The sequence below is a fragment of the Eleginops maclovinus genome, chromosome 10 (genome assembly GCF_036324505.1).
Source record: "Eleginops maclovinus isolate JMC-PN-2008 ecotype Puerto Natales chromosome 10, JC_Emac_rtc_rv5, whole genome shotgun sequence".
Lineage (NCBI taxonomy): Eukaryota > Metazoa > Chordata > Actinopteri > Perciformes > Eleginopidae > Eleginops > Eleginops maclovinus.
In genome coordinates this window covers 15074291-15093742 of record NC_086358.1, presented here as the reverse complement: position 1 = coordinate 15093742, position 19452 = coordinate 15074291, and the positions used below count along the sequence as shown (strand labels likewise).

The following is a 19452-nucleotide window of genomic DNA, read 5'->3' as shown; positions in this document are numbered from 1 at the left end:
GTATCAGCCAGAAACTCAGAGAACTCTTGAATAAAGCCCTTATTATATTTCGGAGGGCGATAGACAACTGCACACAACACAGGACTTGCAAACTCCACTACAAACAATTGCAGTTCAAACGAGGAGTATGGACCTGTGGGAAGAAGCCGACATTTAAAACTGTCATTGAACACAGCAGCAAGCCTCCCCCCTCGCCCCGACACTCGCGGGGAGCTGAAGAAAGAACAGCTGGGTGGGAGGAGCTCAGAAAATGCGCTGTTTTCACCTGGTTTCAGCCAGGTTTCCGTCAACAGGAGGAAATCCAAGGAATGCGAAGTAAAAAAGTCATTTAAGATAAAAGTCTTGTTCACGACCGATCTGGTGTTGATGAGAGCCATGCGGACCAAACGCCGATCCGTCTGTTGGGAGGCCCGGTTGACAAGACGGAGATTCTCCAGCGCGCAGCCCCGTCTGCGGATTCTCACGTGTCGGCGGCAGGGAAGTGGGTGCCCGGCCTCCGGTACGGCTGGCAGCAGCCATCGGTAGGAGTAATCCACGGAGCCTCGGATGCCATAGCCGGCGCCGTCCTTAGAGGGACCAAACAGCGGATGGCGAGCACTGTACGTGGAGGACAAGGCCAGGTGAGCTTTCAGCCGGCGTATTACTCCACCTCTCTTTCCCCGTCTTCTGCGACGGCTGTTGCGTGGTAACCGCACAGGTAGACGCCATAGGTAAGAGGGTAAAGACGCCAGGACAGGTGGCAGTGGCTTTGTCTGGTCGTTAAAATCCTGGATCGGTGGTCTATCCACAGAATCGTGGATTTTTAGGAGACTCAGGCGATCATACACCAGTAGCGATGACACTTTGTGGGATAAAAGCGATAAAAACAGGACAATAGAGCTCCTGCAGATGATGTCATATATGCTGGTCACGTGACGAGATACGACAGGGGCAGCCATTTTGGCAGTCATCGCGGCAGTAAATTGACAGGCACTGGCAGACTGTCAAGGATGGTGGATAACTGCTGTGCACCAGGTTGCACAAATAGGCGTGGGAAAAAGAAAGGTGTATCGTATTATCGCATTCCTAAAGACGCGGAGAGGAGGGAGAAGTGGATTGGAGCGATTAAAAGAGCCAGGAGCCTTCAGAAAAAGACTGAAAGATGGGACCCCCCGGCCGTTGGCTTTCGCTTATGCAGTGATCACTTCATATCAGGTGGGTGAAGGAATACAGTACAATGCTACAAAAAGTTTCTGGTCAGTTTAATTAAATTTAATTAGTTTAATTTAAGAAGTAGCACCCAGTTATTATAGCTAACGGACACTGTGATGTCCCTGTCCCCGGATGACACTTCCGTAGCTAGCCAAGCTAATAAACAAACAATGCTAACGTGACACTGCCTATCAAACTGGAATAATTTAATACTTACCCTTGCAGTGATGATGCCGAAGTTTTTGGATGTAAGACTCCACAGTTGAATGTTGTTTACGAAGCCGGACTGACACCATTTGTAAGCCTCCAAGCTTTTGTACGCTCTGAGGGAGTCTCCTGAGTACACTGATGGAAAGCTTACAAGATAGCTGTGGATGTCTGCGTAGCGCAAGTCGGGTACATCGTCTTCAGAGCAGGAGGTTATGCTCTTGAAAAGCACACCGGGTGAATTATATGGGTCGCTTATATTTAATCTCTCTAATTTTGTACTATAAAGCCGAATTTCACTTGAATTAAAATGAGAAGTATACTCGCTCGGTAAGAAAACACTGGCACCGGTGGTCATGTTGACTGCCAAAATGGTGGCTCCCAACCAAAAGTCACGTGACCGCAGGAGCTCTATACACATAAAAGGCAGCAGAGGTAGACGGCCAGCCACACACAACGGCGCCATCTTTGTCTCAAGGCCCACCGAATACAGTCATATTCATATAATGAGAACAATGGCGGCGCTCACAACGAAGAAGCTAACCCTGTCATGCAGGCCACCTTCAACGAGATTCGTGCGCTCAGGTCGGATGTTAAAAGTGAAATGAGTGAATTTCGGCTTTCCTTTCGTGACGACATGAAGAACGAGTTGAACGAGTTTAGAGGAGAAATCAACCGTAAACTCCAGGAAACTACAGGTGAGCTAAAAGCCACCATTGCAAGAGTGGGTGAGGCCGAACAGCGTATATCCGACATTGAAGACTGGGACACGGCAGCGAAGGAGGCTCTCACCCAGGCGCTGGAGAACCAGGAGGCCCTGCAGGCTAAGCTGACCGATCTAGAAGCACGCTCGCGCCGGAACAATCTCCGTATATACGGAGTACCGGAGGAGTCGGAGGGGCCCAATCTATCGGAGTTTGTAACGAAGCTCATAAAATCAGAAGTCGGCCCGCCGGTCGCGGATATTGACCTCGGCATACAGCGCTGCCACCGGGCTCTTGCCCCAAAGCCTCCCCAAGACGCACCGCCGAGATCACTGGTGATTTGCTTCCTCGAGTTCAGAGTGAAAGATCAGGTACTGCGTACGGCGTGGAGAGAGAAAGATGTACGTTACGAGGGGAAAAGGATCTATTTTGATCATGATTACCCACCCCCCCCCCCCCCCCCCCGAAATACTGAAGAAAAGAAAGGCATATGTGGGGATACTGAGAGAGCTTAAAGCCAAAGAATCCGCTTCCAAACGCCACATCCCGCTAAACTGAAGGTGTTCTTTGACAGCGGCACACAGATCTACGCGCGGCAGAGGCGGCTAAAGACCTGAAGAAGAGAGGATTCCCTGTGGAGAACGTTAAGGAGCCCGACTCTGCAGCGCTGAAGCAGCGGAGAGTTTGGTAACGTGGGAGAAGGCAGGTGCAGATCGCCGCAGTCAGGTGGTGGTTCAAGGGCGGATAAGAGAGAGACTACAGAGCTTTCAGCGTGCTCCACCCGGAGCAACTGCTTCTGGAGGGTGAACATCTCCACACATTGCTGGAAAATGCAGAAAATTTCAGTCTACTAAAAGAATTAGATTAAAAGTTTTCAATTAATCCTTTTACCTGAGAAGATAATTCCCGTGTTTTTCAACTCTCTTCCAATTTACAAAGATAATAAATATTATTATTCACTGTTCTTGACAAGATGGAACTTTATACCGGTTATGGAGATACTGACTTAAAAGAATGTCACCAGTGCACAGTATCTCTTCTGATACTGACGAGAGGCCTTTGATGGACCCGAGGATCTCCTCTCAATTTGAGGTTTCATTTGAACTTCGGACTTGGAAGTCTTTGTTTTTTGTTTCTCTGTTTTTTTGTTCACTGTTCTTGTTCGGGATATCATGGGTAATCTTACACAGGTGTACACAGGTTGAAAAGAGTATATGCATCATCAGGAATATAAAATAGTCACACTACCGTAATGTCAATGGGCTGCATAATCCGATCAAAAGGAGTAAAATTATAGCTAAAATGAAACGAGAAAAGCTGCAGGTAGTTTTTTGGCAAGACCCATCTGTCCTCTTTAGAACATGAAACATTTAAAAAACTTGGATTTCAAAATACCTATTACTCATCTCATAAATCAGGTCGTAGGAGGGGAGTGGCTATACTGATCCCTAATGCAGTACATTTTGAATTTATTTCAGAAGTGAAAGACAAGGAAGGGAGATTTGTTTTAGTAAAAGGTAAATTAGACAATGAAGAAGTAACTTTACTTACTACTTAATGTGTATGCCCCCCCAGGGAGCAAAAAAATGTTTTTCAAGAAACTATTCGCATTGATAGCTTTGGAAACACAAGGAATTCTAATTTGTGGTGGTGATCTTAATGTCCAACTCCATCCAAAATTAGATACATCTAATCAACGGCAAAAGAAAAGTCCAAATGCCATTTTGGTCCAGCGGATGCTTGCAGAGCTGGGTCTGATTGACGTGTGGAGAGAGTCTCATCCAGGAGAAAAACAATTCACCTATTATTCCCCGTGTCACTCTGTATATACACAAATTGATTATTTATTTATGTATAAATCAGACTGGCACAGAGTCAGGGACTGTACAATAGGGATTAGGGATGTATCTGATCATTCAGGGGTGTACTTAAACCTGCACCTAACTAAGCAATGGAAAAATACACTTTGGAGACTTAATACGAGCATTTCAAATGACAAAACAGTGCAGAAACAGATTCAACAGGAATTTAAAACATATTTTAAAAATAATGATAACGGAGAGGTGTCTCCAAATACTTTATGGGATGCAGCAAAGGCAGTTGTTCGAGGCAAAATTATTGCCCTCACAGCCTTTCGTAAAAAGGAAAAACAGAAAACTTGTTGAACTACAAGAGGAAATGAAGTCATTAGAAACTAGACACATGGAACAAAGAGATCCTCAGATATTAACTAAAATACACAAAATTAAACAGGATATAAATGGTATATGATATGTGATGGTATATGATGAAGAAATTGAAAAACAACTTAAATTTACCAAACAAAAGTATTATGAGACATGGCATAGGGCAATGAAACTACTTTCTTGGAGGATTCGAAAACAACGTGAGAAAAATATGATTTATAAGATTAGAAACCCCAAGACACAAAAGGTTTGCAGTGAATCAGAGGACATTCAACATGCCTTTGAACTATATTATAAGGAACTATATACCCAACTGGCCATGGCAGATACTACAACAATAGAGACTTTTCTAAGTTCACTAGATTTACCGTCGTCGTTTTCCATATAGGAGAACAACAAAATAAGGAAATGATGGCTGAGATAACAGCAGAAGAACTGAGCAAAGCCATTTCGAGATTGAAGGCTAATTAGGCCCCAAGTGGTATAAAACATTTAAACTACAGATAATACCTGTCCTGCTTAATTGTTTCAACCATACACTGAGAACAGGGGAAACCCCCCATCATGGAAGGAAGCAGTTATCTCTATCATCCCGAAAGAAGGAAAAGATCAAAAGGAATGCAGCTCATACAGACCAATATCAGTCTTGAATGTAGACTATAAATTATTTGCTTCAATCCTATCTAAGATACTGGAATCCATTGTCCCAGAGCTGGTAGATTTAGACCAAACAGGCTTTGTATTAAACAGACAGACACAGGATAATTTAAGGAGAACACTACAGGTGGTGAGTCATATTACCTCAGAAAATACCAGTGCAATGTTAATCAGCCTAGATGCCGAAAAGGCATTTGATTCGGTGGGTTGGGAATATTTATACAGGGTACTTGCAAGATTCGGCTTCAAAGATGGTTTTATTAAATGTATTAGAGCGTTATACTTCTTTCCAACAGCCAGGATCAGGGTTAATGGACACCTGTCACAAACTATTCATTTGGAAAGAGGGACACGCCAAGGCTGTCCCCTGAGTCCGACCCTATTAGCATTATTTATTGAATCCCTCGCTCAAGCAATTAGAGAGGACTCTGAGATAAAGGGGACTATGATTAGAGGAGAAGAACATAAGACTTGTATGTTTGCAGATGATCTTCTGCTTTTTATTACAAGCCCAGACTACCCCTACTAAAAATATATAATCTATATTCTGGATACAAGCTTAATATCCAAAAAACCCAAACCCTCACATTTAACTCTAATCCACCCAGATACTAAAAGGAAATATCATTTTAGATGGGACTCGCCCAAAATAAAATATTTAGGAATAAACCTTACTAAAGATATTTAAACAGTGGGTTAGGAGAGGTATCACTTCTTTTTGTTCCCTCATCTCAAACAGTACATTTCAGAGTTATGAGTTAATTTCAGCCACATTTGGACTGGAGAAGCAGGACTTCCATAGATACCTGCAGATCAGAGACTATTATAATAAAGAATTACAAATCAAGGAAGAGAAGGAATTCAATTTAATTTCTATATTTCATGAGGCATATAAAAAGAAAGATAATAAAAAGTTGGTCTCAAGAATAGCCTCTAAAAATCACTCTCCATTATACATTAAACAAAAATGGGAGAAGGAATCAGAAACACAAATATCAGAAGAGACCTGGATAGAAATATGTGAGACACAGGCGACCACTGCAAATTCAAGATCTTTAAGAGAGTTCGGCTGGAAGAATGTAGTGAGATTTTTCATAACTCCTAAATTAACAGCACTACAAACAGGCACGCAGAGCCGAGGCTTCTGGCTAACCACTTTCATGTTTTTTGGGCCTGTACGAAAATCCAGTCATTTTGGAGGGAGGTGTCAACCGAGATAAATAAAATAATGGGGGTAGATTTAGATTTTTCTTTTGTTATTTTATATCTCGGTAAAATCCCGGAAACAGTCCTACGTAAGGACAGGTACCTGTTGAAAATTCTTCTGGCAAGTGGTAGGAAAGCCATAACCAGAAGGTGGTTGCAACCAGATCCTCCAACATTGAACCAGTGGCATGGGATCATTCAAGAAATGTGCTGTATGGAGAGACTTACCTTTGTTTTAAGACTTCAGTTGGAGAATTGTATGGAACGCTGGGAAAAATGGATCGTGTATTCACCTTGAATAGTGTGACATTTGGCTATGATGTATGTGTATATATGTATGATTTTAACTATCACCCATGATGACCTCATGTTCCTTGTACACGTAAATAAATAAACAGTTTTTAAAAAAAGCTGTTTGCACTGTAATTACTAGGAAAATACTATGTTGTGAAACATTTGAATATGCTGATTTATTGTGGTAAATAGCATACCCCTAGTCGTCAATGACCTGTGTTAACAACTCATGTTTTATTCAGAAAGACGCTTGACATCAACAGTCTGTTTGCATAGCAATTAGCGCTCATTTGCTTGCAATCCGAATGCTGATAATGGAGTTCTGAGGCTAATGTCAGTATTGATATTTAAGAGCTATAAAAATCAGGACAATATTAATAATAATTATTATTTATTTTCTCTGATAAGGGTTCCTTACTTTTGAAAGATGAACTGGACATGACATTAAAACATACCAGAAAAACAACAGCAAACATAACATTAAACAGAATGATTAATAACCAAATAGATGAGTTGAGATTAAAAGATGAGACTTGAATTTAAGCACATTTTCAAATGTAATAATATAACACATTTGTATAAATAAAGGAACTTCAAGGTGCTTTTTTCAGGCAGACACCATATGAGTAAATACAAGGGAGGTCAACGGGTAACTACTGAACTCCTTTTATATGTACTTCTTTGTTTTTCAGTTTTTAAACAACCAATCATTTATTTGTTTTATCATTTTCAGGTTCATGTTTGTATTTCCTTCCTAACCTTACAAAATAATCTTAAAATGTGACTCAAACATTAGTAGTAGTCCGTAATAACATCACAACGTCTAATACATTCAATATAACACTGTAAAATGTGCTGGTAAACATCATGAGTACCCTTGATTTTTTCAAATGTGATTCTAATAGAATATTTAATGGAGGATTGCTCTTGTGTTAGAGTATATTAACAGTGTGGTAATTGTACTTTTAATTAAAATATCTAATCAACTTCTTCCCTAACTGATACTCTGGGAGTTTCCCCGGCACTGTGGTGCAAAACTACAGGCTGCATGTGTTGTCTCCTTAAGACTCTATCCCTCAAATTGTACAAAATATCCCGAGGTGCGACTCTTTAGTTTTTCCAATTGTGAACCTATAGTTTTTCCCACAATATGTTTCACAGGACGTTCTGTCTCCAGAGAGGCTCATTTGAAATGGAAGCAGAAGATAAGGAGTGAGGACAGATGTCAGGGTTAGGCTTTAGAGACAGACATGCATGCTTGCAGTAAAAATGTCACCTCCTGTTTCCCTGCAGAGGATAAGTGGCAGGGATGACTCTGATGTCAGTGCACATTATGTTAGACCTGGAAAGCTCCACTCACTACGTTTTACAGAACTCATCCCCCTCCTTATTTTCCTATGCCCTCATAGTAAGTGCGGTCGTGGATGGAGGATTACGCAACGAGCCTTTGATGTATTTGGATTCAGTTTAACGTCACAGCTTCATCAGTGGGATCGACTGTGAAATGAAAAAGGATGCAGTCTGCTAAATAGTGCTGGAATCTTTGTAATCTTGGCGAAGAGAGAGTAGTGATTAATCATCGAAATCTTGATTTAAAGTTTTACATGAACTTCTTTTGATATGCCAAATTGTTCTTGAAACACATTTTTTCTTAGATATAAAATTCATTATGATTTAACCATCAGTTTTTAGTAAATAAACAAATAAAATACACACATTGCATCCAGTTACAGAGACGGCCTGTCATTCTGCTTCTTGAGGAGGGATGTCAAAACAAATCAAATTACAAGAACCTTGCTTTTGTTCACCGCATATAACAAAGAAGGGATTTTTGTTGCAACTTTGTGCTGTTTTGCAAAATGCATTCTATAATTCCTCAGTGTATGATTGAACTTAGACCAAATGCTATTACTTTCAAGGCTTCCACAGCTCTTTACAATCCAAACTCTGATCGTTTATATATTTGATCCAATTATAGCAGTGAAAAGACTCTTTAAGAGTGTCATTTGACCTCTTACCCCATGTAGGTACACTATCCAGTAATTACTCCTCTTTCTCTAATTTTTTCCTCACCGACAGTGTTTGTGCATTTGTATTCACATAGTAAAAAGCAATACCAGTTCTTAGGTGCAACTATTGCTCTGTGAGGTAAATGATAACATTACCACATGGTAATTGGCACTAAACACAAAGTAGCTAATGCTAGCGCTGATGGGAATATCGTTAGTTCTACAGGTCATATGCCAAAGTGGAGGAAAAATGGGGTCTGTGGATGGTGCTGGAAGATAATTTAAGGTTTGAACTCATATCTGAAAATAATAATAAAAATAACTAAATATAAAAAAAATGTACTTCAGGGTGACATCAATAAAAATCCGGATCCCATAGTCAGTTGGATGCATTGTCTGGAGATGGGGGAACATTTATATATTTGTTAACTTTATGCAATCTCAATAACCATTCATTGTTTCTTTTGTTGAGCGACACACTTCAGCATTTCCTGATACAACCTCTTTGTCCCTCCTGCAGATACAAGATGATCTCAGAGTTTACATGGCCAAACCATGACTTGCCATCGGACAAAGATGCCGTGAAGAAGCTCATGCAGGGGTGTGGATTCGACCACGACGCGGCCTATGGAAAAACCAAGGTGTTCATCCGCACTCCACGCACGCTCTTCAGCCTGGAGGAGCAGCGGGTGGAAATGGTCCAGAGGATCGTCCTCTTCCTCCAGAAGGTGAGAGTCTGACCACCTTAGCCTATGAACTCAGATACTGACATGAAAGCTTGAAACTGCAAATTACTGATGCAGTATCGCTCTGAGCTCGTGGGAAATGCAGTATATAGTAAATGTATACTGCATGTACAGTACTTATGACAAATTATAAAGAAGCTTACATTCCTCCCTTTTTTTTAAACCATGGCTATCCTCTCCCTGATTTTCCCTTAAATTGAAACCAGGAAACCAAATTAACAACATCCTTTTTTATCGCTCTCATTGAAATTCACCAGCCCTCGCTATGCATATGAATAACCTTGGAGACCAGAAAAACCCTACTCAACTCTTTACACAAGTTCTACAGGCACTGAGGTGTTTTTCGAAGCTGATATAATCCTGTATTATTAAAGAGTGAATGTTACATCTCTCATGGTGAATGCCTCTGCCTCTCCTTCTCTCCACCTGAGTTTCACGCACGCAGCTCAGTAAAGTTGTAGGGCAGGTATGTGATTTAAAAAGCTGTTGTCCTTACGTTATCATTCCAAATCAGTCTATGTCCTTGGTTTGACGCCCATTAGGTTAACCACTCAGACTTCACCCGTTGTGAAAGGATTGTAAATATGATGGGACTAGATAACCAGGGAACATTTTCATTAAAAAAGTATCTGTCAGTGTGGTTAAAGTACAGCAGGAGAGTGATTCTTTATTACATAGAATAACCGAATAATTCTGATGACATGTAAATATGGCTACTGACTTCTATCCAAAGTGACTTACGGTAAGCACATTTAACCCTTTCTAGGAAGAACTTAACTATCAAAACAGTGTAGTGTTTACCATTTCATCTTCTCTTCTCATGCTCCACGAGGCTTGGATTTAAGGATCTCGAATGAGATTTCTTGTCCAGCCATTTATGAACAGTTTTTGGTTTAGAAGCACCAACATCCTGTTTAGCAGAACAGCAAGATAGGAAATGAGGTGTTAAGGCCACAGAATAAACAACAAAGATCTTAAATCATCTGCATTTTAATATTTCAACATTACAACGTATTTGTTGTCAGACAGTCAGCTTGTTTGCTTGATGCACACTGCCCCCTCCTTTTTGGGGATTTTTTTGACTCTCCAAAAATAGTTTTGAAAAGTTAAATGATCAAGTGTCTCAGTAAGGTGTTGCATCATCAGCATCCAGGACAGTTTAGGTTGTCCTTTTAGCCGTTATGCTCTGTACATTATGTTGCTCAATTCAGTGTTTTTCTTTTATCTCTTGTTGATTTAAAGATAAAGAAATGTCTCAGATGATTCACACATACTTTTTCCTCTCAGTTATTATTGTGTTGGCTTGAGTGTGGCCACACACTGCATTTTCATTTGAGTCCCCCGCTGGATGTGAGGTCTGCTATGAATATCTATCGCTGTTTCACGTATTCAGTATCGTATTTGGTAACCCCATCATGTGTCTGTGGTATGAAGACACCTTCAGGCGACAATGTCAGTGTCTCGGTGTGATTATGGCGTATGCCCTGAGATGTGTTGGACTGGCGTGCGGAGCAGGATGTTGTTACTTTGAATGGATGGAGAGTGGTTTGTAAACACAGTGTACGTCCTGCCTGCCTGTCACTTTTGAAATGGAACACGCAAATCGCCTGGAAGCTTTAAAATGGCTGACTGACATGCTGTTTTTTCAAAAACATCAGCGCCTGTGCATACATCATGTGCTGTGGCTCCTGAAGCGCTATATTCTACCCCCTGGAAGCATATGATTGACATTATTATAAACCATCATTATTTTAGAATCATGTTTGCACATTCCTCCAAATGGCTACCTTTCTCAGGGAGTATCTCAGACATGAAAGGGTTTTCCAGCCGAATTAACTCCTGCAGCAGATTGATTGCTCAACCTTTATATTGATCTGTGTGACCCTTTGCAGGCTCTTCACACGGACATGTTCCTTCCACCTCTCCCTCAGGAGAATCCTATCTTGTATCTCCCAGAATGAGCAGACGTCAATAACCAAGGAAAAGCCCAGAGGAATTTACCGCTCTCCCACCAAAACAAACATCACAGTGCAGCAGAGGCTGCATGTTTAATTTTTCCCTCGTTCAATGTGAAGGCAAAACATGAAGTATATGCTTCCCACTCAGGCTATATGCACTCACTGACCTGCATTCTTGCAAACGTCCAACAGGGGGCATTTCCCCTGATTGAAAACATTCCAATTTTTAAGTCTATGACAAATGTATCCTACTTCTCAGTGGAATCATTTCCGCAGTCTACATTCTCCTGAGGATTGTTATGGTCTCAATCACTGGTTACAAGTATTTTTCGATACAGCATGATGTCCATGTTTGTAAATAATGACCCGGCTACCTTGTGATAGCTTCCATAGATTTGTCAAGTGTGGGTGCCTTGTTTTGGTTTTCCAACCGTTACCCTTTTCAAAGTAAATTTACACTTCATGAAATGCACATTTTTCCTAAAAATGTCTTGTTCATTGCTCAGTTTACTTTGCTCCACGCTGTAGTTGCTTCTGGTTCCAAAACAACATCCAAAGCAGCAAACTTGTGGCTTCAAAATGGTGTCGGTGACTCTGTCTACTTACTAATTACAGCCTTTAGGTCCCGACCCACTGCATTAAATAGTGGTGTGGTGACTCCTGTATCTATCAAGCTGTTACTCAAACAAAGATCCCAGCCCGAGTCTGATCTGCTGCGCCAAGCAATCCCCTTATCAGCACCTGGCACACCACACAGCCTTATGCCAGTTTGGGACCTGCAGTGCCAGGACTGTCAGCCTGTGACTGAAGCTCAGACACACTTCTTGGCCCTCCGTCTGCCTCACGGATTAATAATAATACCACTTAGTTTGCCCCATCAAACAACAAAAAAAACAGATTGAGAATACACTCCCTTCCATAAAGACCGGTTGAGTTGCCCCTCGTAGTGCCACTGTCCAAAATAAAATACTGTCCTATTTCACCCTTTCACATCACCATAACCTCTCCTCCTTTGAGAAAGGGTGGAGTAGCTGGGGGCATGGAGTGGATGAGTTCACAGCTCCATTTAATCCTGCCATTCTCTCCTTCCTTCAATCACTTCTTCATGTCCATTCCTGATACACTATAGCTACGTTCACATCTCTTAAAGCTCTCTAGTCCCTTGCCCCTTAAAGAAAATGTCAACAGGAAGAATGGATGAAAAAAAGGCACACAATCCAACATAAATACAGATGATATAAATTATACATAAGCCTCCCCCACCTTCGTTCTGTGTTCAAATGAATATTTCATAAATCCAAGCTCAGCCATCCACATCACGAGAAGTGTCGACTCTTGTCAAAGCAGCTACGATGAGGAGAAGATAACCCCCCCCCCCACACACACATACACACACACACACACACACTCTCTCATGTATTGTCAGCCGCCACCTTAATTGCTTTCCAAAGCTTTACATATTCTCCCTGTAGCGGTGCGTTTAATAGACATGGCGAGTGTCCTTTCACAGTGTGGCCATGTGGGGTTTTGTCTGAACAGGAGCTCAATGAAAGCGTCTTTAAAGGATAAAGAGCCTTATTCTGTTTTGTATTGTTTCTTGAGACAGTACAATGTGCAGTAAAATCTTGTTTTTGTAGAATCAGACTGACAGGCAAAGGGTGTAGTCTGTGGGTATCTGTGCGCAGCCCTCTTGTGAGGAGCAGGATACTTAATGCGAGGCCAGCAGTGCCTCTTCTCTGCTTAACGGTCCAGAACTGATCTGTCTCCGACTACACCTCAGCAGAAACATGATCTGTAATCCTCTGATCCTCCCTCTGAACCTGCAGAGTTTAAGCTATTGTCTCCCCAAAAACTTCACCGAACACGGCCGCAGATCAAAGAGCGTTTTAACTTTTTTGTAACAATTATGCCGCTGGATTTGAGCAGGGGAAATGTGCTTCCTCTGTTCTCAGAGAAACCTGTGATTTGATGTTGAAACTGATTTATATTATTTTATGAATTCTTTTTCCTCTGATTTATTTTCTTAACATCGATTCTGTTATGTTTAAGTGATCAATGTTCAAAGAAAAGCCAGACGTAGAATGAAGGTTGTGCTTTCTATCAATACTGTAGCCTTAAAATACCCTGCAATACGAAACAACTTCTGCACGTTTAAAAGCTCTAAAAGACTGTAACCGTGGGTCTCTCTCCATGGCAACTGATGGGTGGCTTACAGCGCAGGTTGACTGTTTTTGTTCTTTCCTGATTTTGCTTCAACTGGTCTTGAGATACGCGCAAGACATTTAATATTTAGCCCTTACCTACAGTACAGCCCAAAATAGTCAGGAAATAATATAAATCATAGAAAGTATAATTCAAATACTTAAATGAAAACTGCTGCTTAGTAGCCCGAACAATCAGGCAATGTCCTCCCCTCTGTCTCCCCCTTTCAACTTTAAGAATCTCTTATAAGGCTACCTCTTAAAAAAACTACCAGAAACATAAAGTCATTTCAAGGGATGAAGCGATGATTCTTTTAATGAATGATAAATCTGCTTGTTGGTGATTAAACCTTATGGCCTTTTGGAGAATGAATAAATCCAACAAGTTGAAGAAGCTGGAACTTTTTTTAATGATTAACTATTAAAAAAGTGGCAGATTTATGGTTTGTTATGGGGTTATCAAACACATTGCTCTTTATAATGCCAATGAAGGTATGAAATCGTTAAGTATACCCACAATGCAGTCTGGTCTGAGTATAAATGACCTTATCAAGGATTAGACTGTTTCAGCTCTGGTCAGCTCCTACTGTAGATGTTTTGGGCTCTTAGTCATTAGGTAAAGCAGGACACCCAGTAAAGTCAATCGTGTATAGATTGTATTGTACAGCACTAATGATAATCTATAAACTAGCTGTGCTGATATTTAAAAGCTTATATTAAAACATAATACTACACGCAAGAGCTATACTGGTTCTGCAATGACTAGCTTTAACTGTTTTATTTTACCGATTTATAGGGTGGATAGTATTCTGTATTCATGCTTTACTCCCTCAATAAGTCTGTTATATTGTGCCCTTCAGACATGTTTGTAGTGTTTGCTGCTTCCAGCACATAATGCTGACGATCACTCCTTTTGCTTTCAATCTATTTTGTCCGGTCTCATCTAATTGATGGATCGGCGTGCAGAGTCGTCCAATTTAATCTTCAATACTGTCTCTTCTCATGGATGTGGATTGTTCGAGATCATTTTAAGCACATTCGTTTAACATTATTGAGAGTATTAGCCCAGAGCTAAGACTTTGAAGCGACATATTACCAGGCGTTGTGATTAAAGGACTCTCTGTATGGTGGTGTTACTGGTGAGAGTGTGCTAGCACTATTGATGTATGATAATGACTGCTGGCCCATGCCTGGGCCCAAGGTCTCCCTATGACAGGCTGTGGTCGGGGCACATTGCAGTCTAACTAATTTGTGCCCCATGCTCTGGAATTGACCCCCCCCCCTCCGCCCACCGCGTGCATCGAGCATGTCACTGGAAAAGCAGCTCAATATCCCCAGAGGATGTGGAAACTCAGGCGTTCAGCAGTGGGCTGCAGTCAAGTGTGTCCACAGTTCAGACCAGCCTATCTGTCACTGCATGTAGGAATTTGGTCATACCTCCACCCCCAACTCCCTATGGGTGCCATCAAGGTGAAGGATTGTTTTAGTGTTACAAGGCTCAACAATGATGCTTTCCTGGGGCGAGTAAAATTCCACGAGTAAATCTAGCCTTAGTCTTTGTCCCATCGTACACACATCATTTTTTATCTGGCGGTAGTTTAGGACTTGCTTCATTGTCATTGCTCTGGAGAGTTGCACATGAACAGGTAGTCGTGAGAAAATTGCAGCAAGTCAAGTTGATATTTATGAGCTTTAGTGCAATCAAGCAGTATAAGTGTCCTGAAAATGGGAGTTTAGTTGGGTGGCTGTTAGAGGATCGAAAAATATATTGCAGTTTGGTGCAAGTTTGAGACTGGGGTGGATAAATCATGGCCATTCATTTTTGATAAAAACAACTTGTGAATAAAAGGATCTCCATAGGGGCAAGTTTACTTTGTAAAAAACCAATTATTCTGTAGACCGGCTACAAAAAAAGTGTACTCTTGTACCTTCTATCAGAACTTTTAAATTGTCAACACTGCAGTTCAGGTAATGGCCTTTAATTAGAGCTGCAGTCCCAATACTTTTCAGATTAAAAAGATAGCCAGTAATAGGATTTTCTCTTTTTTTCTGCTCTGCTGAACAACGCAACCAAAACCAGCCCCAGCAATCTGTCCCGCTTTGTTGCGACGAAGGCTTCACCGATCTGGCTTTGATGAGCTCGTAAATCCCGGGGCCCGGAGCGCGGTGAGGGCAGGCTCCATGATGGCAGAGTCTCTAAAAGGATCATCAGATGGCTTTATTGGCCAGGAGAGTGAGGGGGCAGACCGTCAGGGGCCCTGTTATTGGCTTGATTTATCCACATTCCCCCGAGTGTCATCTTCATCAGCTCACCAGCGTCATCGCAGTCTGCTCCGCTGGTTGAGAAGCACAAACCGTGTTTATGGTGTGTGTATGTGCCTGTGTGGGCTGCTGGATGGCTCACCTCTCCACCTGTCACACACCTTAATGAAGCTCCAAAGACAGCGGAGACATTTTATGTCTGCTGTCATTGTTGCTTTATGGTCTTTCTTTTTTGCCCCAGCCCCAGTAGTTCACAGTGTAATTAGTGAGTTGTTGCTTAGATAAACACAGTTGTTGATCTGGCAAAGGCCTATGCCATGTGGGTATTATCCTGGCAGCATCTTAACCGAGCTCTCACTCAAAATCTGACTTGGCTTCTTTTGCTTTGTGTATCATATAAGCACATATGGGTTTGGACATTATGTCTGTGTGGGAGACGGAAGAGGAGTCTTTTCTTTACTGCTTCAGATACATAGGAATTGGATGCATGTCGGTATTTGTAAAATGTTTACCGATAAGAAATCTGGAAAAGACAGGTTTGCAATGCTGCCTTCACATGCTTCACGGATGGTACTATTTCCCTTGAAAATAAATGTAGCACGAACGCCCTTTATTGCAATGTTGAGGAAAGTGAAACCAAAATTGTGTTTCTGCCCTATGATTCGTATCCACTGTAAACTATTAAAGGGTCTTCCATACACCAAGATTCATAAAAATGGGGCCTCTACCTTTCCTGTAATCCTGCTAAAAATCTGACAAACTGAAAACATTACATTGTTGTGGGTGATGAAACAAAAATCTATAGAATGCATGTGATGGAAACTTCTGGAGCAATGGAGTCGAAACACAATGAGAACACGGGAGAGCTGGAACTTGACGGCAAACACTGAAGGTGTATTATGAAGTTACAGCCAGAGAATTAAGCAATTTCTTATCAACAAATATGGAGGTAAGGAATTAAAAAATACCGTGAAGAGAAACCATTCAAAATTGAAAATCCATCGGCATTGAAACCACCTTCTCACCTCAACATCTGCTTTTTATCAAACTAAATGAAAATAATGTAGACATAAAGAATTCAGCTACTGACATAAAGAAGACAAACACAAATCCTGGGGGCTTCAGTTTGTAATTATATCATGATTCAGCCAATTTAAATGTCCGCTCAGCATAATCAAAATGTGATTTCTTTCGATGTCTAACTTCCCCACACAAATCACATTTTATTCAAGTTTTGCTACAGTTGTATTATTTTTGCATGAAATTATAAACTGTAGGTTATCAGCAATTCACTTTTGTTTTCTGTCACACCATAACACAGGAAATGTGTTTTTAAAGTAGAATCCTGGATGAAATTGTAATAAAAAAGCACAATATAAAAACGAGTTAAGTATTAAATACATAGTAATACGAATATAAAGAGGAGCTCAAACATAAAAGTGACATAAACAGTATGTCCACTGTATGGATCAGGATGGTTGGATAGTTCTACTTCATTTTCTATCTACTAACTTTAAATTGTTTGAGTTTCAATTTAAATGCTCTCAAAGTCCGGCATTTACACCAGGGCCATTTTGAGATATATTCGAACCCGCTTCTGCTCTTAAAGCTCTGTTTAATTTGCCGTAACACTCTAAATACTGTCTGAATTTAAATGAAAGTAGCTTTTAACCTTACAGAGAAAACTGATTTAGCTGAAGCTGGGCTGACAGTAAAACCCATTTATTCCTCTCATCGCTGTCACCCTGACCATGTGGGAGAGTCCTCACAGGGGTCGACTAGTGATGAATATGTACTCCTTCTTTCCCCCTCTCATTCATTAAGTATTAAAGAAAGAGCAGTGCGGGGGAAATGTCGCATAAGGTCTTTCGCATCAAAAATAACACGGGATTAGACAAGCTTATTTTGTTTCTGAATATATGTTGCTTTGCATGAACATAAAGAAATCAGGAATAGCGTTTAGATTTAAATGTGCTTTTGTGTGTACAGATGAAACGCGGTTAATATTAAAGGTGATATTAAAGCATGAAGTTAAAGAAAACAGCCCTTTATCAGCAGTAACACAGTGTATGCTAAAATGTGTTTTTAAATAGATGGTTGAGCTTTAGGAGTGGGTGAATATCCTCAACCCACAGGAGATGTTTAATCCTTAAGAATTGTGTGAAAATGAGTTGGAGATGCATGTTTTTCAAGAGATAAATGGGGGCTGAAAATGCAACCAGTGAGACTTGGAAAAAGGATAGAGCTATGCTATTAATGTCTTTTGTTGAATTAGTTTTTTACGTCTCTACTTAGAAAGGATGTGTAAAAATATTATTCTCTAAAGAGATGAGATGATTTATGCCGGATTTAGCTATACATTAGATTTCATCTGCATTCCCTGTAAAGGAACATGCATTCAAAATCATGTTTTTTTCAGCGTTCCAAACATGGATCAACATACTGTATAAATACAAACGCTTGATGGCTGTAAATAAAAAATCTGTGTGTGCAAACACAGTTTTTTAATGCAGATCATCTAATTCTACTCTTGTAGTAAAACAGTGTTTAAAAGTGTTTCCTATATGCCATTACTGCCAATAAAGGTAAAAATGCCACTAGAAATGTCTTAAATAAGAAAAAGATCATTTAAAAGAGGTGGTCCTAGATAAATGGTCTCAGAACATGATTTAAAAAGTTTAGGGTTTAAAAAAAATCCAAATTAAACTGTCTTTATCTGAGTAAGACCTGGCTTGCTGATTAAATGGCTGACTGCCCTTCTCGCTTTTATCTCAGTGTGATTCGGCTGTCCTCTTTCCAGCTCAGAATTAATGCTGTTGAATCAGTTCTCTGAAAAGTATTCAGTTATGTCTCCAGTGTACTAAATATAAAATTCCTTTAGTTAAAAAGTGACGCTTCAAGTTATAAAGGAATGCCATTGTGCAACTTAAAGACACGTGTGCGTTTGATACGGTTGCATCATTTTAAAAGGGTTGAATAAAAATGCTGCTCACATATTCCGGCAGTGCATGACTTATCTCCTTCTCTGCCAATTATTACAGTGGCAGTCCCATCAGGTGAAAGCGCCTCCTCCACAGTTTTATTATGCAAATGCAAGAACTCCTTTTCTGTGCCTTGGGCCACCCCCACACTTTGAGGGATTAAATATTCATGATCTTCATCATTACTTTGTATTACACTTCTATTATATTTGGGAGTGAACCTATTTTGCAATACTTCCTTTAATTTAGGACTGTGAACTCAAACACTGATTATTTATGATTATTTAGGTACCATGTAAACAAATGTAAACACAGTTGAGGAGTTGTGGGAATGTGTGTGTAAGAAAGGGAGAGAACATACAGTAATAGGGGAGCATATGGTGGTGACTGTAGTGAGGGGGAGTGGGGAGTTATGGCTCCCTGGGGACCCACTTACATCTATTATTCATGTTTTAAAGGGTCTGATAGCCTCTCAACCTATGTTTAATTACAGCCAGGCTTGGGGGTCCTTATTTTAGCCCTTGTTTCGTCTCAATCCATGTTTATTCAAATTGAATAATAAAAAAAATGCAGGAACAATAAGTTCTAAGTAAGAACTTTGTATATTTGTAAGTTAAGAAAATGGTAGTATGACGTGTTGAAATGCACATACAGTATAAATATAAAATAAATAAATTAGCTTAAAAGCATTATCTATATTTAGATGTTAATGCACAGGTCGTACTTTTTTATGATGAGCTTTGCACCACCAGAGCAGGAGAGCTTCAAATAGTCCAGTAAGTGTTGGATATTCCAGATTCAGCACTTCTAGATCTTGTTTGTATTAGTTAAGATCATCCAGTACTAGAGA

General features: G+C 40.5%; 1 protein-coding gene across 1 annotated transcript in view; it reads left to right on the top strand.

Annotated features, from left to right (window-relative positions):
• myo1d (myosin 1D) overlaps positions 1 to 19452 on the top strand; it is a 101002-nt gene that overhangs the window by 42533 nt on the left and 39017 nt on the right. Inside the window, exon 16 of the mRNA XM_063893115.1 lies at positions 8975 to 9182. Coding sequence (XP_063749185.1) covers positions 8975 to 9182 — 208 coding nt within the window. The remainder of the gene's footprint in view (positions 1 to 8974; positions 9183 to 19452) is intronic.